The sequence below is a fragment of the Zerene cesonia genome, chromosome 3, assembly GCF_012273895.1.
Source record: "Zerene cesonia ecotype Mississippi chromosome 3, Zerene_cesonia_1.1, whole genome shotgun sequence".
Lineage (NCBI taxonomy): Eukaryota > Metazoa > Arthropoda > Insecta > Lepidoptera > Pieridae > Zerene > Zerene cesonia.
This window is the reverse complement of record NC_052104.1, coordinates 4,563,910-4,583,394: the sequence shown is the minus strand read 5'-3', so window position 1 is coordinate 4,583,394 and position 19,485 is coordinate 4,563,910. Positions and strand designations below refer to the sequence as shown.

Sequence of the window (19,485 nt, the reverse complement as noted above, 5' to 3'; positions counted from 1 at the left end):
AAATTAATTTTTAAAATTTCAGCGGAGATACTATCGAGAAAGTCAACATCGGAAGAAGTGAGAGAGCACAAAACAAGCCAGCAAAACTTGAACGTCACTAACACCACGAAACCGATCTCGAATCACGTAACACCCACACCCGCACACAACCACACCATGCCGCGTGTTACCACACAGATCGCACCGCAGGTTACACAGATACCGCCGAACCAGCAAACACACCCGCAACCGCAACCGCAACCGCAACCGAAACCGAAACCGCAACCGCAACCGCAACCGCAACCGCAACCGCAAACCAAATACGCACCGAATGTCGCCCCTCAACCCGCACCGAGAAAACTTAGTCAAACTAACGGAACGGTAAGGTCTTGTAGACGTTTTGACTGTGTGAATAGCTTTGTTTATTGCAGTAATTAGTTAACCAACAAAATGTACCTACAAGTATGTGATTTGATGGCTCTTTCATTGTAACCATATTCTAACATAAGAACCATCAATTCATTCTGAAACATCGACACGAAAATTATAAGTGTAAATTTGAAATATCAGTATATTGCAGTCGATTATAAACCTAGGTTAAAGTAGTTGAATAGTGTAAATTTGTAGTGCAATTGAGCGTAGCGGCTTGCGAAGCCCGGCTTGCTTCGCGTCTTAATAATTGATTGTTGATCGCAGGCGGAAAGGAAATCAACTAACAGTGCGAGCACGCCTTTAACTCCCGGCGCGAATAAATTGCACGACTCTAACGACGACGTATTCGACGATATTCAGGTGAGAACGCATTCCCCTCGTCCCACTCGGTGAAGGTGACGGCTTAACACGTTCACATCCACGCTTCGAATGTTCTAGCTTACACTACATGCGCGGCAATAGCACACCATATCATATGTATCTATGAATCGTTCATTCCGACGGCTTTCGAAGATGTCACATCCGTTTCGTCTTGAAATAAAGAGCTCATATTTCATGATGATAAGGTGCGATATCATTTGGGACCGTTTGGTTCTGAGACGATTCTTCATTGCATTTTGTGTAGATATAGATCTTACGCTTCAGTCTTATGCAGCAATTACGATACTGTGTAAGTGTTTCAAATCCAAATATTGATGACCATCATAATATGCCTCATTATAATCATTGTGTTTTAACATATCTAATGTCTTTAAAAACACATATATCTAATATCTGGATTTGATAAATTACAGATACGTGTGAGTATGGAAAACTTCGTCACCGTAGATGTTAATTCAGGAATAAATATTTTCTTTCATGCATTCAAAATTTCGTGTAACCTGTTAACTTTAGACCGTACAATATTATACGTCCGAAATTCAAGTGATTAAGAATTGCCTGTTAAAACCGTTACACAATCTGTGCATTCAAGAGTGTTCTAGTTGGTAGTATATTCAACGTAGACGTTAAACCACTGACAAGTTTTTACATTTTAGTCACAAAAATCAAATGTGAAATTTGACAACTTTTTGAACATGTATTTCGATGTAGAGGGCGTTTTACGAAAGAAGTCTCGCAGCCACTTAAATATGTGTATGTATCGAAACGAAATGAAGAGGATGAAGTAAAATAATAGCTGACGTTTGATTTTGCTATTTTGTTACGTATTCTATTAATAAATAAATTCTATGATACGTCAAAAAAATCAGAATTATAGGTTTAGATATAACATAGTAATAAATTCACCATTAGTGTAACTTCACACGTATTAGTCATCAGTAGTAGTCTGTACACACCTTATACATAAGGCGGGACTTCTTTCACAAAACGCGGTCACTGATGTGATGTGAACGTGTTGACCGCGCAGCCGTCTCGGCCGATCACGAGCGAGGAGTTCCAAGCCATGATCCCGGCGCACTTCCTGGGGGCCCCGCGCGCCGCGCCGGAGCCCCCGGAGCGCGGCGTGCGCATCACTGTGCAGAGGCCCGCGGGCCCCGCGCTGCCCCCGCCGGGGCCCCCCACGCTCGGCCGCGTCACCGAGACGATCACCAAGTCGACCTTCACCGAGACCACGGTCACCAGGGTCACCGATAACCACCTCGTCGCGCCGCTCATTATTGAAGTAAGATGTTTGCTAGATCGCCTCACGGCTTACGTCTATGGCGTCATATCATATGCGTTGTTATGTACAGAACGAGGTGTTTTATTCATTATATGCTTGCTGTTTTTTCCAATTATTAACCCGATCGATTATACAATGAACTCTTTAACAAATATAATACAAATGATGTAATAAAAATTTGTTTCCTATCTTTCACTCACAAAAAATTAGGCTATTGCCCCTAAACAAAAAAAAATATTGCCTAAATTCGTAAGTAAGTTACTTAATTACTATTTTAAGAATAAAATGTACATTTTAGTATTTCTTATCTTTTTCCAACCGTTCAAGTTATTTATTTGGTGTAAGCCAATAATATCATCCAATAATAATATAAAGTTGTATATATACAGGTTATTATTTTTTTTTTTGTATAAATTTTTATTGAACTTTGAACTGTGAGTTTGAGCGTAATTTCGTGTTTAAAAATAAACGGTGAATCAACTATAACTTTCTAATTGTAAGCTAATATATATATATATAACTTTCTAATAGCTGATGAGAGATTATTTTCCAAAAACAGTATTTTCTTAAAAATATAAAATTAATTTTACAATTTTTAACTTTGACGTACTAATTGAAACCATAAATTTGACATAATCTCTAGGGTTATAAAATTGTAGAATTTCTCTAAAGGACAGTTTTAAAGACTACATGAGCTAGAATGATGCTTTCTCACGTTATTGCGAACAGCTATTCGACAGTCTCAGCCGGCTATTATTATATTATATAAGTACTCAGGGCAGCACGCACACATGCGTACATATTATAATGGCTCAAGAAATAAGATAACGCCATTTATTAAAATCTAGTGTTGGCACTAAAAACAAACAATCACTATTATACTACTATATTCCATGAAGAATAATTTGTCAAGAACAGAATGATTACCTGTTAGCGTGGTTTAATCTTGACACCACGAATACTACTACTGCAGAAAGCTGGATGAGCGTCCTACTGATTTAGGGTTCCCGGCGCGTCCGTGCAGTAGCCTTTCAGGCTAAAATCGAAATTCACCACCAAAAAAAGCATAGCTCATGTAGTTTCGTTAATTTGAACCTTCAATAAATTGGAAAATTTAAATGGGTTGTGATTTTTAAGAATCACTGTAAGTTAAAAGAGAACAAAAAGGTAACCAGTTCATAAAATAATAAGGTCAGTCGGAAAAGCTTATAAAATTCGAATGTCGTAATTGTTCACCGTAAAAGCAACAATATATACGAATTTCGGATGACAGGAGTACCTACTACCTACTTTAGTATTCTAATAAAAAAACTGCATTTGTCGGTCAAGTTATAATATGCTTAGGTCATCCTACATCAAAACTTTTAAATTTGAATATAGACCTATAGTTACAATTTCAATATTGTTGTTAATGGATAATGACCTCCAAAACGTACATCGAGTGGGTGATGGGGCTCTATAATCGGCCCATCATTTGTATTTTGATTTTAAAATTTGAATTAACGCGCATTTAAAATTAAACGTCTATAACAACTTTTAATATTCAGAATATTATAAGTTGTTATAGACGTTTAATTTTAAATAGATTTCTTAGGGAGAAGGGATTTAAATGTTGCTCAATATAATTAGTGGACTGGTCCTGATACAGAAACGGCAGGACACTTTAGGCAAGTCTTTAGACCGAAAATTATCCATATTTCTAACGTACGTAAGAGGTCTTAAAATTAGATTTTTTTTTCTGTACCATCTGTACCATCACAAAATATCTAAATCTTCTTACAATGCACATATGAAGATACAATGGTACAAATCGTCTTTAATCTATACCAGACGACCTTTGACTACAGAAATCATATTAACTGTAAAATAATATATATATATATACCTCAAGGGTCTACGCTTTGCATTAATAGATGCTATAGAAATAAAATGCTAATCGTAACTTCGTGGAAATTGAGCTTCTTTCCGCGAAAGTTCGATGAAACATTATTTTTATAAGTATGTATTAATTACGGAATCATTACATACATTTCATACACATAATACATATGCAAACAAGAGTAGACTACGTGTAGATAAATTGCTCGTATCAAAGTTATAAACAGTTCTGTCGCTTGTTCTAGGATGTGACATTAGTTAAAGAAGGTGGCTCTCTTGGATTCAGTATAATTGGTGGAACGGATCATTCGTGTGTGCCATTTGGAGCCAAGGAACCTGGAATATTTATATCTCATGTAAGTATTTTCTTTTTTTTATGTCACAGTCGGCAATGGAGCTGGTGGGACGCCTGATGGTAAACGCTACCACCGCCCATGGACATTTGTAGAGGCGTAAGATCGATTGCAGACCTTACGCCTCTACAAATGGATTGCCGACTATAAATTGGGAAGGGATTAAGAAAGGATTAGGATAAAGGAATAAAGGAAAGGACTGGGAAGGGGAAGGAAAAGGATATGGGCCTCCGGCTCCCCCACTTACCGAACGAAACACAGCAGAATGCTATTTCACGCCGGTCTTCTGTGGGGGTGTGGTACTTCCCCGGTGCGAGCTGGCCCAATTCGTGCCGAAGCGTGCTCGACTACCACATACATATGTATATATATTTCAAATTGATTAATTTGGAGATTTATTTTAAGCGTAAAATTTGAGAATTTTAACATTTTGTTTTGGCACAAGGAAGGTTCTTATGGAGAGAAAAAGGGTACCAAAGGTGAAGAAGGAGTGGACCACTAGTTAAATATGCACTAGTACTATTACCTCATACCCTAGTTACTTTCTTGTATATAAAATGATACTTTTTAGGAATTGCTTCGAATAAATGTATGAAGCTGAACTTATACCCAGCATAGCTTCATGATTCATTAAATTGATTTATTGTCGCTCTTTGTCTTCAGTGCAAAAGCAGATATTTTTTATTGTGTCAGTTTTTAGTTAGTAAGTTGTATATTTATAATTAATCTAAACTAGTAAATAGAGTTGCAGAGTATGTTCAGCGCGCTAATCTCAGGAAATACCCGGCCGCTTTGTATGAACTTTGTTACGGACACTGTTTCAGAGCCGAGAAAGGTCACAGGATAGTTTTAATTCCAGTTTATAAAATAGGAAATATGCATGAAAAGTCCTGGGATTTTCTATCTTCACATTTGGCTAAAAATATAAATAATTATATATCTTTTATAATTATTTTGTATCTAAAATGTGTCGTCCACAGATCGTGCCCGGCGGCGTGGCGGCGCGGTCCGGCAAGCTGCGCATGGGCGACCGGCTCGTGAAGGTGAACGGCAGGGAGCTGGCGGGCGCGTCCCACCGCGACGCCGTGCAGCTGCTGCTGCAGCCCGGCGCCACGCTCACGCTCAGCGTGCGCCACGACCCGCTGCCGCTCGGCTTCCAGGTCGGTGCGACACTCACACTGACACTGACACAGGATGCGCCAATTGCGACTGCGCGGTTTTATACGAGAGTCCGATGGGCTTATACGTGTTTTTAAATTGTGCTTTTGTATGAAATTGCGCGGTCGGTTTATTTTAATTCGAACTAATGGTATATTTATTGCACGTGTTATCATTATACGAATACGACAGATATGTTATATTAACTTAGATGATGGTTTTTGATCTAGAAAGATTTTTATGCATATTCAAGTTTATACTATATTACATATATATGTAATATGTTGATATTGCTGCATAGTATATGATTGTTTGTTAACAAAATATTAAGTCTAGCGATACCAAGCATGACGTATAGTTTGGTCCAAGAAAAATTTTATAACAATATTATTTAAATGGTAGCTAATAATGATAATTTATTTTTCGACTTGGCGATCCTGTGTCATGGCAGTAAGTTTATGTATGTTTGAGATTTTAAATTGAGTGATAATAAGCTTTATGTTGTTTGAAATATGTCGATTAACACATGCATATCACTGTATAATTTACATGACATGAGAAGTGAATATTTCGATAACATCGATACACCCACACTTATGCGAAATGGTCCATGTCTGCATGACTGCAAGTATATGAACGAACATGCTACACGAAATTGAGTAGAGGAATTTGATTTGCTTCGTAGTATTGGCGGTTACGAGAAATATGTATTACGCTTATAAACCGTATATAGATTGAAGCTATGACTGTGCTGAAACTCTACGTACTTGCAGTGAATGTAATAACATATAAAAGCATTTAGAATAATAAGTATAAACCTATAAAAAAACAAAACGTTTTGTTTCACACGTGCGTACGACGGCTGTTGCGACACAAATTCAGGGTCGCATTCAAGTTGAGATTGTTGACATAACTGTAAGTGACTATTCACCCGAAACGACATCTGTGTGTTTTTTACCGATATGTCAGATAAATGTCCCCTTTCCCAAATGAAATTGGTGTGCTCAGCTATCACAATATTAATGGTTCTGTGTAACCTCGCTTATTTCACATTTCAAATCCACAATTCCATATAATAACAGATTTGAGCAAATATCAACCTTAAATCCTTATATGTTGTCGTAGTTATATAGATGTTTAGAAAGTCGTTGTGACTGCATTTAAACAATATGTTTCTATAATGTTTTACATTTCTCAATGTTACAATGCACGGCAACGGCTTTGCATGTAAATTGTGGCTGCTTGTGTAGTTGAAATTGCGTAAATTAAGAATTCGCTGCTTGTAAGTTGTTGTTGATATCAATGATGTATGATTTTGTCTAGCTTTTGTTTCTATACTTATGTAAAATAAATATTTACCGTGCGGTTTGTTTGACAGGAGTTAACAATAATAAAGCAAGAAGGCGAGAAGCTTGGTATGCATATTAAGGGTGGTCTGAACGGACAACGCGGCAACCCGAATGATCCAAACGACGAAGGAGTGTTTATATCGAAGATAAACAGCGGCGGAGCGGCTAGAAGAGATGGGAGACTAAAAGTACGTATTTTATTTTTTATATAAATAAGACTGTCATTTCCTGGTTTTACGGGGTAAGAGATAGTGCAAATATTGATGGAGGGAATAAAGGAATAGACTGGGAAGGGTGACGAATAGGATGCGGACTTCTGGCTCCTCCATTCATCGAACGAAAGTGATCTCCTGTGGGAGTGTGGTACCTGTCCCGGTAGGAGTTGGCTCAATGCATTTCGAAGCGTGCTCGATTTCCACATTGAATTAAAATACATGCATCGTTCGTTATAACGAAGATGTTCTAAAAGGTTTATTATAAAATAGTACGTTCACACGCTTGGCAAGCCTCCACAAACGTGTTAATAATTCCCAAACGTTTGCGAAAGCTGAGAAATTTTGAAAGAATAGAGAAACGATCACGAGACGGGATTCGAACCCACGTCTTTTTGCCATACCGTAGCAACGCCTAGCCTCCTGGATCACGGGTGGGTAGAGGCTAGGCGTTTCAAAATGTCTCATTTGTAGAGCATTTGAATGCTATAGAGTATAACGTAGAGAGCGAGTCGAGGCGTAGCAGGCGTGCGTGCGGACGTATGTTAACTGTAGACGCGTGCGGCGCGCAGGTGGGCATGCGGCTGCTGGAGGTGAGCGGCGCGTCGCTGCTGGGCGCCACGCACGCGGAGGCGGTCAACGCGCTGCGCTCCGCCACCGGCGCGCCGCTGCACCTCGTCGTGTGCCACGGCTACTCGCGCCCCGACAAGTGCGCTGTGAGTTCGCTGCCTCATGTATGTGACATTGTATACGACAGACCCGCTTTCCGCCGTCTGTGTGTCTCTAAGATGTTTAAAGTTGTGCAACAGATTTTGATGAATTTTTTATTGATAGAATAATTCAAAAGGTTTTTATGTATTACTGTACATACTATTTTATGTATAGATAAAAGTGGGGGGAGGGTAAGGGGTTTTACTTCGAATTTCATCCGTGCGTAGCCGCGGGCGAAAGCTGGTACTTAGTCTTAGTCGGAGTAGTAGGCGTATGTCGGCTAGTGAATTATAAATGTGTTGTTTTTTCTAACATTTCTCGTATATGTATGTCACCGTTACATTGTAAAAACCGTTAGATAATATATTATAATCTTACTCGCAAGATGATAATTGTGTGTTCACAATTTTACTTTGACATATAAATACAGTAAGAAATTATAGATAACGCAAGACGCACACCTATCGGTATAAAATTTTTGTTGCTCAAACAATCTTCAATGAATAAGCTTAATAATTACTATTAAACTTTATTCCTTATTTTAATGCATTATTAATATAGTCGAGAGGGTGTTGCTAGGGGTAAATATTTTTTTTTCTAGACACGTTTTTCTATCTTTAGAATTTTTAAGAAAAGTTGCTTTTGTGCGCTATTTCCTCACTTTCACACAACGTTTTTTTTTTTTATTTTTATACACGACACGTTCTAGCCTATTAAAATTGCGAATGGTAATAAGGGTAACAGTTCGTAATATTAAATCTCTGTAACTAATATGGGACATGTATTCTGATTACAACAAACTTCATAATTTATGGCCCACACTAAACTGCCTTTCCTGTAGTCGGATAAATGAAACGCCCTTATTCTTGTCGTAATTATTTGGTATTTGTTTTACTAGAATACCTTCAGTACCTTTATATAACAGCAAATATCTACTACTACATCTGTTAAACATCAGTTGAATATTGGCTATGTTGATATAAATTTTATGTACGGATACTTATACGTGTTGCCATATAAAGGTACTATGTAGTGTGTGACATTAGTGCATGTTGGCACAGACGGGTAGCGAGAGCGGGACGGCTGAGACGGGCGGCTCGCTGTCTCACTCCACCTCGAGTCTCGACAGAGACGAAACGCTGTACCAGCAACAGGTTTGTTTCCTTTCTATAGGTTAAAGAAAGTATTTATGCCATGATATTTAATATTGTTATGTTCGAATTATAGTGACACTCATTGTTTTTGTTCCATTATATAGCACTGTATATTGTTTTATTGCAATAGTGGGAAATTTCGATGTGAGAAGTTACTGAGTTTTAACGTATGGTTTGTAAGTTTGTCTCTTTACAAAATTGTTTATTTTTCGTTTTAGGATTATAGCCCACAGCAAGATATAGTTGAATTTGTGGACGATAAGCAAGTTGCTGAAATGAGAGAAAAGTCGACACCCGAAAAGGTTCGTTGATGTTTTCCTTATTTTCAATATAGACCTGGATATGTAACTTATTACAACCGGATATGGATTTTAAATAAATAATTGTTGAAGTAGATTCGTCTTTACGTGTATTGTGATACCTCTTCGTATGGTAATTTTTTCGTTATTGTATACCTGTTTTGTTCATTGTTTCATTTTGATCAGGAAAATTGTGACCATGAAAATAATTCATAATTTTTAATTTATAATAATATAAGAAAACTCATAAAAAAGCACAGAAAACATCCTTCCCCACGTAGCACTATGCACCTAAACGAAAACCCCGCACAATTCCAGGTGATGGACATAGTGCACGCAGTGGAGAGTATCGCGCTGGAACCGGGCCCCCCCTCGCCGGAGCCGCAGCACAAGACCACGACCGTCGTGATGTCCAAGCACACGCTGCAGCCTCAGGTCAGTGCTCACACACTACTACACCACACTACACCTAGTGTCACGTGACTTAGTGCACTCGTACAGAGTATTGGTGAGAATTATAAGAAAAAATAAATAAATATGTACATAGTATTTTCTTGTGCCTCCCCGAGACCACGCTCGCTGTAAAGTGTTAGATATATATCGATAATAAATCGCGTTTAAGATTTTTTAAATATCTAATTTCTATATATATGTACATATATATTTTAGTTGGTGTAACGAAGAAATTTAGGGGGTACCTTTTATATATTCAATATAAATATAATTTTTACCATGCTTTGGACGAATGTTTCTTATGAAAAAGACAATTGGTGTAAACCATTGTAGAGGCTAGTTTAAGTAGTTACATATATTAATGGTATTTAATCAGTATCAATATGTAATAAGAATAGGATAAAATATATTAGTAATTTGAAAATAAGTAAAGAAAAATTTTGCCTATTGACATTTTTGTAATTTAAATTCCAAGTACACAATGAATGTAATTTATTAATCGCTCTATTCATTTATTGTAATAGTAATAAATAGACTAGAAGCTATGAAGAAAACTCTCCTTACTATGAATATTATCTTTTTAATTTAATATTATGTATAGCATGGATTTGATTTGTGTAGTTTTGTATTATATTTTATATAAATATCTTTAATTAAAGTATCCAATATAATATTTGCACGGTGGATTTCCAAAAGAAGGCATGCACCTTGTAGTATATGGCTTGCATGAAAATATTATCCTTATATTACGTGCTCTTTCAATTATTTATCTTCCAAAATAAATGTTACTGTCTATGTTAATCCGTAGCTATTTGTGTGAAGGAGGGAATCGGTTATATTCTTTTATAGTATCACTGTCCATTTGTTCTCTATTATAGATATTGTAATTTAGTTGGAATTGGTTGATATGTGTAATTGCATGTGTATAAAATTTCCGGGAAATTATATGATAAAAAGAAACCACTTGGCAATGTCTTGTACCCGACTCTATAGATGTTGTACCGTGTTAGAATCATTGATGTTCAGCTTACTGACGATTACTTACGTCCGTTGCAGAATGCATACCCTCAAGGACAGGAGAGAGACAATTAGTAAGCAATAATATCAATAATATGTGCAGTCCAACGCGATGTAAATATAGATAGTCCGTCGAAATGCGAGTTTTTGTACTTTTAGGTTAGGCATCACTATTGTACACGATAATATTATTCGCGCACTGACCTGTATGTAACCATAATCCGATTTCATATTAAATAGCAAAGATTGTCAACATTGGGACTTTCGCAATAGTTCCAACTCGATAGTTTCTAAGTAACGTAAGTAGAGACCGTCTCGTTAAGGTTATTGTGAACGGATGCGGCTGCGTATGAAAGTCAAATACATACAATATGATCATTGGTTAAAACATTCAGCTGAAAAGGCCTGCTTACAAAATGTAATTGTGACTTAATACTCGTTTATATTTCGTCTATTCGTATTGCATTTATATTATTTGAACATTTTATTTATAAATTGTCTTGTAAAGGTGTTGTTATTTGCAATTGTATCTTATTATGAAAAGTCATATTTTTGTGAGATTGTTTTCACTGTAAATGTACATGTCTGTCGAATCTTGTTTCAATTGTTTACATTTTGTTTGTGATTAAGTGTGTATGTGTTTCTCAATATTCCGTACAAATATTGAACGGTAAATGTGGTGGATATGGTGTTTCAGTGTTAACGTATTTGATAAGAGCGTCTTTGAGGAATTTACAATAAACATTCTTCCAAATATACTTGCTATATTATATATTTTGGTGATGTATTAAAATTTTCTGAAGTGTAACCGCTTTTTGTGAACGTTTTTACCGAACTCGATTAATACCGCATATTTTTACATGTAATATTAGCTTTTACTGTTTAACACCAATAATGATGGGCGTGAGTCGTGACTGTATTTTTAAACAAATTATATGGTAATTATCAACAACCGAAAGACCAATAAAGAAGTTTAAATATACCTCAATATTCAAGTAGCTTGGTGTAGTTTCTGTGCAGCGGTTTTGGATACGGTTTCGAATTGACATTTGAAATAACTCCAAATTTTTTTAAAATATATTTGTAGTGTAAGAGAAATTTTGAACTGATTATAAAATGCAGTATTAAAATTTATCCAATGTTAAATTATAAAGGATAGCGAATCACCAAAATTCTCTAACACTATTGAAATAGAATAAGTGATCGTCTCGGTCACTTGCAGCCTTATCTATATTATAATAATATAAACAGTTCCATGGTTTTACAATAGCTTTTTTATATCTTATTAATACACATAGCGACCTGTATTTGTTCGTTATAGATTTATAACGTGTTCCCAAAATTAAATTTTTTATAATCGTAGTTGTTGAATTAATCACTAATAGTATATTTCGTGTTGTTTGCAGTCATTTAATAGTATATTATGTTGTTTCGATATATTGTATATTCCTGTATTGGTTATCGAAGATAAATAAAAGTTTTGAGAACATATCAAGCTTACATTTTTGGCCTTCAGAAAATTGTTAATGTTATTCGTTGAAAATTCCATAAATTGTATTGCCAAAATATTGACTGCCAATTGTTTCAATTATGTTGATTGAAGTGACATTATTATTAGAAGTAAAATTTATGTTTCAATTTGTATACAAAATTATTGAAAAGGGAATTATATTTTAGTGTTGATCTTAAATACATAATGTTTCAGAAACGAGTGTTTTTCTCTTATTCTCTTTAATGTTGTTAATTTAAGTTAGCGCCTTCAGATCATTTATTTTGGAAGATTTTTTTTATTCGCTAATTTTTTTAATTTTTCGAACGATTTACTTTACGCGTTTTCGTGCAAGTTGCTTCGCTGCAGCCAGCAATCTATGGAATAAATCTTTCCTTTTCTCGCACTCAGCTTTCGGTCTACAATTGCTACGTAACAAATTAAGTAAATTGTATATTGTGTTGGTTTTGGTCAGTCGTCTAGTTCGCAAGCGGCGCCCCTATCGCCGCTCGCAGTGTTCACGGAACAGAAAGTGAAGACGCCGTCTCCGGCGCCCGGCGACGCGAGCCCGGGCGCGCCGGCCCCGCACCACCCGCACCATCCGCCCCCTCCACCCGCCAAAACGAAACCTCAAGTTCCCCGCAAACCGCAGATCAAACGAGTTAGTTTCACGCCGGATTACGACGACGTACACGAAAAAAATACGCCTACAAAAGAACGAACGACCTCGAATTCGGAATCGCATGATTTGCATGACCACGAACCGAAAGACTATTCGAATACTAACGATGCATGCTCTGATAATAGCCCATTACTAATCCGACGCCAAACTACAGTTGAGATAAACGAACCGAAAAAGTTATCGCACGTTGTTCGCCCGGAAGATTTTATCATTCCCCCTCCGCCATTATTCGCCACTAAAGTAAGTGAAAGCCAATTAGTTCATGACATCATAAAAGAGGTAGACGTACCGCTAATCGCTGTTGTTCCCGAACGAATCGTTCTTCCCGAGCCGACTGTGGCAGAAACCACCGTGCAGTCTTCTAACTCCACAAATTCCCCTGAAACTGAATTTCCACCCCCAGTAAATTATGAAGCTTTTCCAGCTTTTGATCCAACAAATAAGCGTAATCATGAATCATCACGGTCTATAATATATTCTGAAGTGCTTTCACCACAAGTCTTCCGTAGCGAACCCCCGTCATTAGAAAGTGACGAATATTATAATGAGCTATCGGTCAGTCCAGGCACCGAACCGGAACCACCTGCGTTACTACATGCTCAATATAAAATACTTCCAACAGTCTCACACGTGCCTAATTCTCCATGCTATTTACATCCAGATAGAAGTTATTTCGATGAAATTTCGAAGTCGAATGAGAGTCAATCCCTGAAAGATTTAAGAGTTAAAAATATATCACCTACAATGGTACATTCGACAACGTATCCGCCCTACAACCCTTATCCTTCATTAACTACCGTAGCAGGAACGTACAATCCTTATACATGCGCAGTCCCTGAAATCACACATAAACCTACATATTCAACCCAAAAATCCTTATCACCGTCATTAGTTACTTCAGTAAGCAAGGATATAAACGCTAATCTTACACAACCTGGTCCGCTTATGGGTAATCAACCTAAGAATGCGCAGTCTGAGAGAAGAGTACGTTTTGGCGAAGTGACGAGTGCTTTTGAGTACGATATTTTGCCGAAAAGTTTGGAAACAATGAGAGAGGGGAGCTCCTCGCCTGCACCCACCCTCAAACCCGCATGGAGCAGCAAAATCAAACCCTTCGCCACCGGCGAGGTAATAATTGATGTTCGGCAATTTATCCACACACACCAACACTCAGCTTCTTATGATTGTGTTCGTCGACAACCCAGTTCGAGTATTTGACTAAAACACACATGAATCAGTGTTCCCACTCCCATTTCCCATCATTTTGTATGGATTTTAACTTGCATTTTTTATATTTTGCATGCTCAAAATATATGTAACACATAACCTTATTTTATTCATTTGTAGCATTTCATCTTTTCATTTCATTTTAATTGACTGCATGGTGTTTGCCTGGTGAAGGGATCTCATTATTTGTATATATCATTAAGCTTCTTATCATTATTTTCACATTGTCACGTATTTGTAGTTTGTTTCTATTATTTTATTTTTTGATTAAAACCCTCGTTTCCCCAGGCTTCCCCACCTCATTCTGGTAAATTTGTGAAAGCATCTGTCAGCGATAAGAAAAAGTTTTTCGAAAACGCAATGGAAGAAAGCCACAAATCATCACCTAAGCCAGGTAAATATATTATATAAAAATATTGTATATTTATACGTAAATTATTTTCAGATCCTAAATTTAATTTATAACTTCAGAAAAAGTTTTCTCATTCCTGTCAGCGGATGAGGTGGAGAAATTGAAGCAGGAAGAGGAAAGGAAAATGGCGTCGTTATCTCGCTCAGAGCTCGGCTCTTGGTCCCCGGGAGAGGACCGACACAGCGGAGACAGCGAGCATTCCGATGACGAACCATACGAAAACGGTCATAGGTAATGGATAATATTAAAATACTGCGTATATTGATTACTTTATCCAGAGAAATGATCCAGTGCTCACTGTATAGATTAAGATTACATGATGACCGATTGAGTATTAGAGATAATTGAATTAATTGGAATCGTAGAGAACGCCATAAACTCACATGAAAACCGTGAGCGAAAAGTTTATTCTATGTAATTTTCTTTTGTTAATTCATCATCATTTGAGAAAATTTAAATGTTAAATGTGTATGTGTTACGTTACACATACACATTTAATATTTTTTATGTAATCGCGGGCAGAGACTATCACCCACCAATCAAGTGAGTCGTCTGCTGCTTATAGGGTTATATATATTAAAAAAAAATTGCATGACAGCGTGTCCCTCGGCGGCGTGAGTCCGTCGGCGAAGTCGCAGCGGCGGCGCGCGGCGCACTCGCCGGCCGAGCCGGAGGACGAGCGCGAGCGCGCCGCCCGCCGCGCCGCGTGGCGCGCCGCCCGCCTGCGCTCGCTCGAGCAGGTGCGTACCCGCCGCTCAGCGCCTGCATGTCACCACACTAAATTGATACGAACACCACGGAAACTGTCTTAAAACGCCTCGAAGTAAAGGCCGTATCCTTTTCCTTTCATTTCCTTTCCTTCATTCCCCTCGTTTTTGTGTTTATCCCGTATAATTCGGCAATCCGTTTGTATCGCATAAAGATTACTCCGTAAATATGACAAGTTAAAAATTTTTTCAAAGTAACGTGTTCGTATCAATTTACTGTGGAGTGGGCTACACTAATAGGAGAGAAAATACGTAAACACGCATACAGCGTAACGATAGAGAGATACGAACACGTAGATACACAAATTGAAAGATAACAAATATGGAAGTGGCAGCGGTTACGTGGCAGATGTTTTTGTTGAGAATAGAACTTCAAAAATATGTTTTGTTGTTAAACACAAGCAATATAAATACACTAATACATAACAATATAACCTTATATTGTTATTATAATATATTGTAATATTATGTAAATTAAAATTGTTACCAAATTTCAAACTTGGTATAACGTTTATATTAAAACAAACACCTTGTTCTCAATAGAGTTTAATTTGTTTAATTAAAACATCACGTTGAACAAAAGACACATAGTGGTAATAACCTCAATATTATATAGGTTATATGGGAAACATGATACTAGATGGTAGGATTAATCTATAAACACATTCACAAATTTATAAATCTAAAATCAAAAACAATTCTTGATCGAGTATACTGTAGGGCAGTAGCTTTCGAATAAAGAGGCCGAATGATTAACATTTTAGGATGCAATTGAGTCACAAAAAGCAATTAAAAGCATGGTGGGCCCGGCGCATGACATCATAGGCGAAGTACCTCCGAGGGACAGATCTCCTTCAGAGGTAAATTAACCTTTACTATGTGTCGAATGTCCTATTAAAATCAACTAAATATATTTGTAGTGGAACGAACATTTTTAATTACAAAATTTTTTGTTGATAATTGGGATAAAATGACTTTAAAATTTTTGTTTAATACGAATTCATACACACAATTTATTATTTTAATTATTTTATGTTCATTCCACTTGTATGCTAGAATGTATGTGGTAATCCATTATCTAATACATGTTTTGTTGTCTTTAACATAATTGTCATTAACATTGAAAAATCCTGGTGTTTATCATTTAATCACGTATCATGTTATACGTGACCTCACTACTTCACACTGTATTTCTGCAATACATTGAGAACTAGAACTATAAGCTTTCGAAACAGTGAGATATCGAACTAAAACTAAACCGAATTATTTAACTCGTATGTATCTGTGGTTGGGAGTATATGTCGCTTAGCTGGCGCATTGTGTACGTCTAATCGGGGTGTGTGTCACATTGGCTTTAAAAATTATAGAAATGGCCCCTGCCACGTATCGCGTTGCGTACAAAGCCGGGGCCGATACTGGCCGTGAAGGAGAAGGAAAAATTATTAGACGAGAGAATAACGCTTCGCACGGAGGAATACGTGTGTCCCGCCACCGGCGACACGAAAGTCCGAACTGTCGAGTACATTGAGAAAGTGATTGAGAAAGAGGTACTGCGATTGTAAATGCTAAAGTATACTAGAGGACGCTGTACACAAGCAATGCCGTTTCGTGTGTGGTTTCATGTTGTTATATATGTGTGTATTTTGATTGATGCTTAGCTTACTGAGGGACTGACTTGACTCTTTGACATACATTTTACTAGAGTGGGGCGTACACGCAAAAAATTTGTACACTGTTGAAACACCGTTTAGTTAAGTGTAAATACAGCAGAATAGCGGCACATTCTCACGTACGTTGGGTGTGGTGGCAGTTACAAACTAAATTAGTGTAGATATATCGATGTTATCATAATTCATATTTATGTATTTATTAATTTATTGCATGATGATTAAGCATGGCATGTTAACGTGTATTATGCATTTATCAGACCATACCTGGATTCTAGAGATGGAATCTTCACAACAGAAGTAATGGTTCGTTGAGTTTATTTAATATCATGCCGTATTATAGTACGTTTTCCTTGCTTTGACTGAAATACGGTCTTTCGTAAAATAATTGCTTTTGCCTGATCGACGCTTCTTAGTATTAGAATAAGTGCTATTATACATTATAGCATCACATAAAAACATTCAAATACGACTTCATTCGAACGCATCTCTAACGATACATAATAACCCGTTTGTACGGAACATCCATTCATCCATCAACTCAATGTTAACTTTCGCATTGTTTATCCCGCTAGAAATTTTCATTCGTATATTTTTTACACCATTGGATAACGCCAGTTATAATTCTCCAGGTCGAAACAACGCAGGAGAAAATTATATCATTGGAATTGACGACGAGTCCCAGTAGCGAGACGGCACCTACGTCTTTGGCGGGCACGGTCATCGGGCTCGGGGACGGGGAGGGGGAGGGGGAGGGAGACAACTCCCTCCAGCCTGACATCGTGCAGGTTGTCAACCCCCTGCTGGACGGCGGCGCGGGGCAGGTCACCGCCATACCCGTGGGCCCCGACGAGACCTTCACCGTCTACTCCGAATACCAGTAGACCGCCCGACGCGGCCGCAGAACGCGAAACTAGAATATTTTTATTTTCTTTTGTAATTTTGCTTTGTCGTGCAAAATTTTGCCTAAAGAAACGTGTAAAAATAATTGATTAGTTGACGTCGCGCGACCGGACCGGCCGGCCACGTGGGCGCCTCCCACCGACACGGAGGCGGCTTCCGCAGACCCGACTCGCTTTGTACGAGCGACGAACTCGTTTGTAGATTTCTTCAAAACAACGAACGTTTGTATGTTTCCATCTTCTGTATTATAACTGTGATAATAAAATATAAATTCCACCGATGTATAGAGGCACGTCGAAGAAATCCACCAACGACTTTTTTTTTTATAAAACGTGCATTTTCTTATCACAATTTTGTTTTATTTTTTTACTGTTATTTCGTGACGTAGATTTGTGTACGAGATGAGTATCTATTTTGATATTGTACTTTGGATACTTTACGTATTGTAATATTTTCATTCCGAGCAAGATTTTATTGTTTGACTGAGTGCCGATTCAGTACTTGTGTACTTTGAAACGATAATAAATAATAATTCATCTGGTCGGTGGGTGAGATTACTTAAGTGTACAAACTATCAGTAACATCTTTTTACAGATTTGGCATCACAGTCTTATTCATCCAACTCTTTGTTCGTTTCTAAGTACCTTTAACGTAGTTATTAATTTTTATTTTTGTATTGTCATCATTCGTACAGTATTTGTGTTTTAACTGGTGTATTATTTTAATTTAATAATTTTATTGTAACAATTATGTATGTGGTGCCTTAATTCTTAATGGATTAATTATTGTAAAATAGCGATTTTTAACAATGTCAGTTCTATTCATAATGATAATAGATTCCAATTTAATTGTAATTATACAAATAGAATTTTTGCATTTGAACTTAGTGATGCTGTATTGTCTTTTTTAAATGTATAATTATTGTCTATTGACTAAATCTCAACAAAATGTATATTTCCGTTGATAAATGTTTTTTGGAAAATTATTTAATAGACTCATGTCAGTATGTAACGCGTGTCGAATGAGAGAGTGGGGAATGTGTGTACTTTGTATCTTTTTAAGACTCTTTAGCTACATGTGGATTGTAAACTAATGGAAATATTGTATGTTTGTCCTATAAATGGTTTAATATATATTTTAATAAAATTATCTGGTTGTTTTTATTATTTCTCTTCTGTGCCTGTGGTGAAATTGGTAGTGCTTTACGTAAATGAAACACATGTTATCTAATAAAACATTTATTATAATGGAAATAATATTAATATAACATAATTAAAATTAACTAAATATCTTATTATTAATAATTCTAATATTCTTGACTACTTCTTTGGTGCGATAATGCCTTCCAGTTGCGCCTGAAATTAATTAAGAATTTAAGAATTGTTTCAATGGCTATGTTATATTGGAGTTTGTTAATATGAAAGATATTCTTATTTAAACAATCTCAAACTTTTCAATTCGAACAACGAAATGTACGTACAAAATTATGTTATTTGTAGTTATATTAACATTAAATTTAATTTTTAGTTTTATAGCATTGAAATGCTTTATAAATTAGAAATTTTGAAAGAATAGAAAAATTTTTTTATATAAAGCATTTTATTATAAAGCATTTCAATGCTATAAAACTAAAAATTAAATTTAACAAAGGCCGCGTTCCATCGATACAATATTGCAATC

The 19,485-nt window shown here is 36.7% G+C and overlaps 2 protein-coding genes across 19 annotated transcripts in view; one reads left to right on the top strand and one right to left on the bottom strand.

Annotated features, from left to right (window-relative positions):
- LOC119836651 (protein lap4) overlaps nucleotides 1-18,954 on the top strand; it is a 74,955-nt gene extending 56,001 nt beyond the window's left edge. For 6 of the 18 annotated variants that reach the window (XM_038362065.1, XM_038362082.1, XM_038362041.1 and 3 more), the window contains 17 exons: nucleotides 23-360; nucleotides 676-771; nucleotides 1,820-2,074; nucleotides 4,198-4,308; nucleotides 5,286-5,465; nucleotides 6,842-7,000; nucleotides 7,597-7,740; nucleotides 8,797-8,889; nucleotides 9,108-9,191; nucleotides 9,507-9,623; nucleotides 12,623-13,957; nucleotides 14,345-14,450; nucleotides 14,528-14,699; nucleotides 15,067-15,208; nucleotides 16,000-16,095; nucleotides 16,603-16,782; nucleotides 17,535-18,954. In XM_038362065.1, coding sequence (XP_038217993.1) covers nucleotides 23-360; nucleotides 676-771; nucleotides 1,820-2,074; nucleotides 4,198-4,308; nucleotides 5,286-5,465; nucleotides 6,842-7,000; nucleotides 7,597-7,740; nucleotides 8,797-8,889; nucleotides 9,108-9,191; nucleotides 9,507-9,623; nucleotides 12,623-13,957; nucleotides 14,345-14,450; nucleotides 14,528-14,699; nucleotides 15,067-15,208; nucleotides 16,000-16,095; nucleotides 16,603-16,782; nucleotides 17,535-17,786 — 3,860 coding nt within the window. In that variant the 3' untranslated portion in view covers nucleotides 17,787-18,954. Of the gene's footprint in view, nucleotides 1-22; nucleotides 361-675; nucleotides 772-1,819; nucleotides 2,075-4,197; nucleotides 4,309-5,285; nucleotides 5,466-6,345; nucleotides 6,379-6,841; nucleotides 7,001-7,596; nucleotides 7,759-8,796; nucleotides 8,890-9,107; nucleotides 9,192-9,506; nucleotides 9,624-10,697; nucleotides 12,296-12,622; nucleotides 13,958-14,344; nucleotides 14,451-14,527; nucleotides 14,700-15,066; nucleotides 15,209-15,999; nucleotides 16,096-16,602; nucleotides 16,783-17,162; nucleotides 17,209-17,534 lie in introns of those variants that run through there. The other 12 variants (XM_038362127.1, XM_038362057.1, XM_038362100.1 and 9 more) reach the window with 12 other exon arrangements.
- A 144-nt stretch (nucleotides 18,955-19,098) lies between these two features.
- The window catches only part of LOC119838465 (putative inner dynein arm light chain, axonemal), a 3,156-nt gene continuing 2,769 nt past the window's right edge, over nucleotides 19,099-19,485 (bottom strand). The window contains exon 6 of the mRNA XM_038364415.1: nucleotides 19,099-19,160. Coding sequence (XP_038220343.1) covers nucleotides 19,125-19,160 — 36 coding nt within the window. The 3' untranslated portion in view covers nucleotides 19,099-19,124. The remainder of the gene's footprint in view (nucleotides 19,161-19,485) is intronic.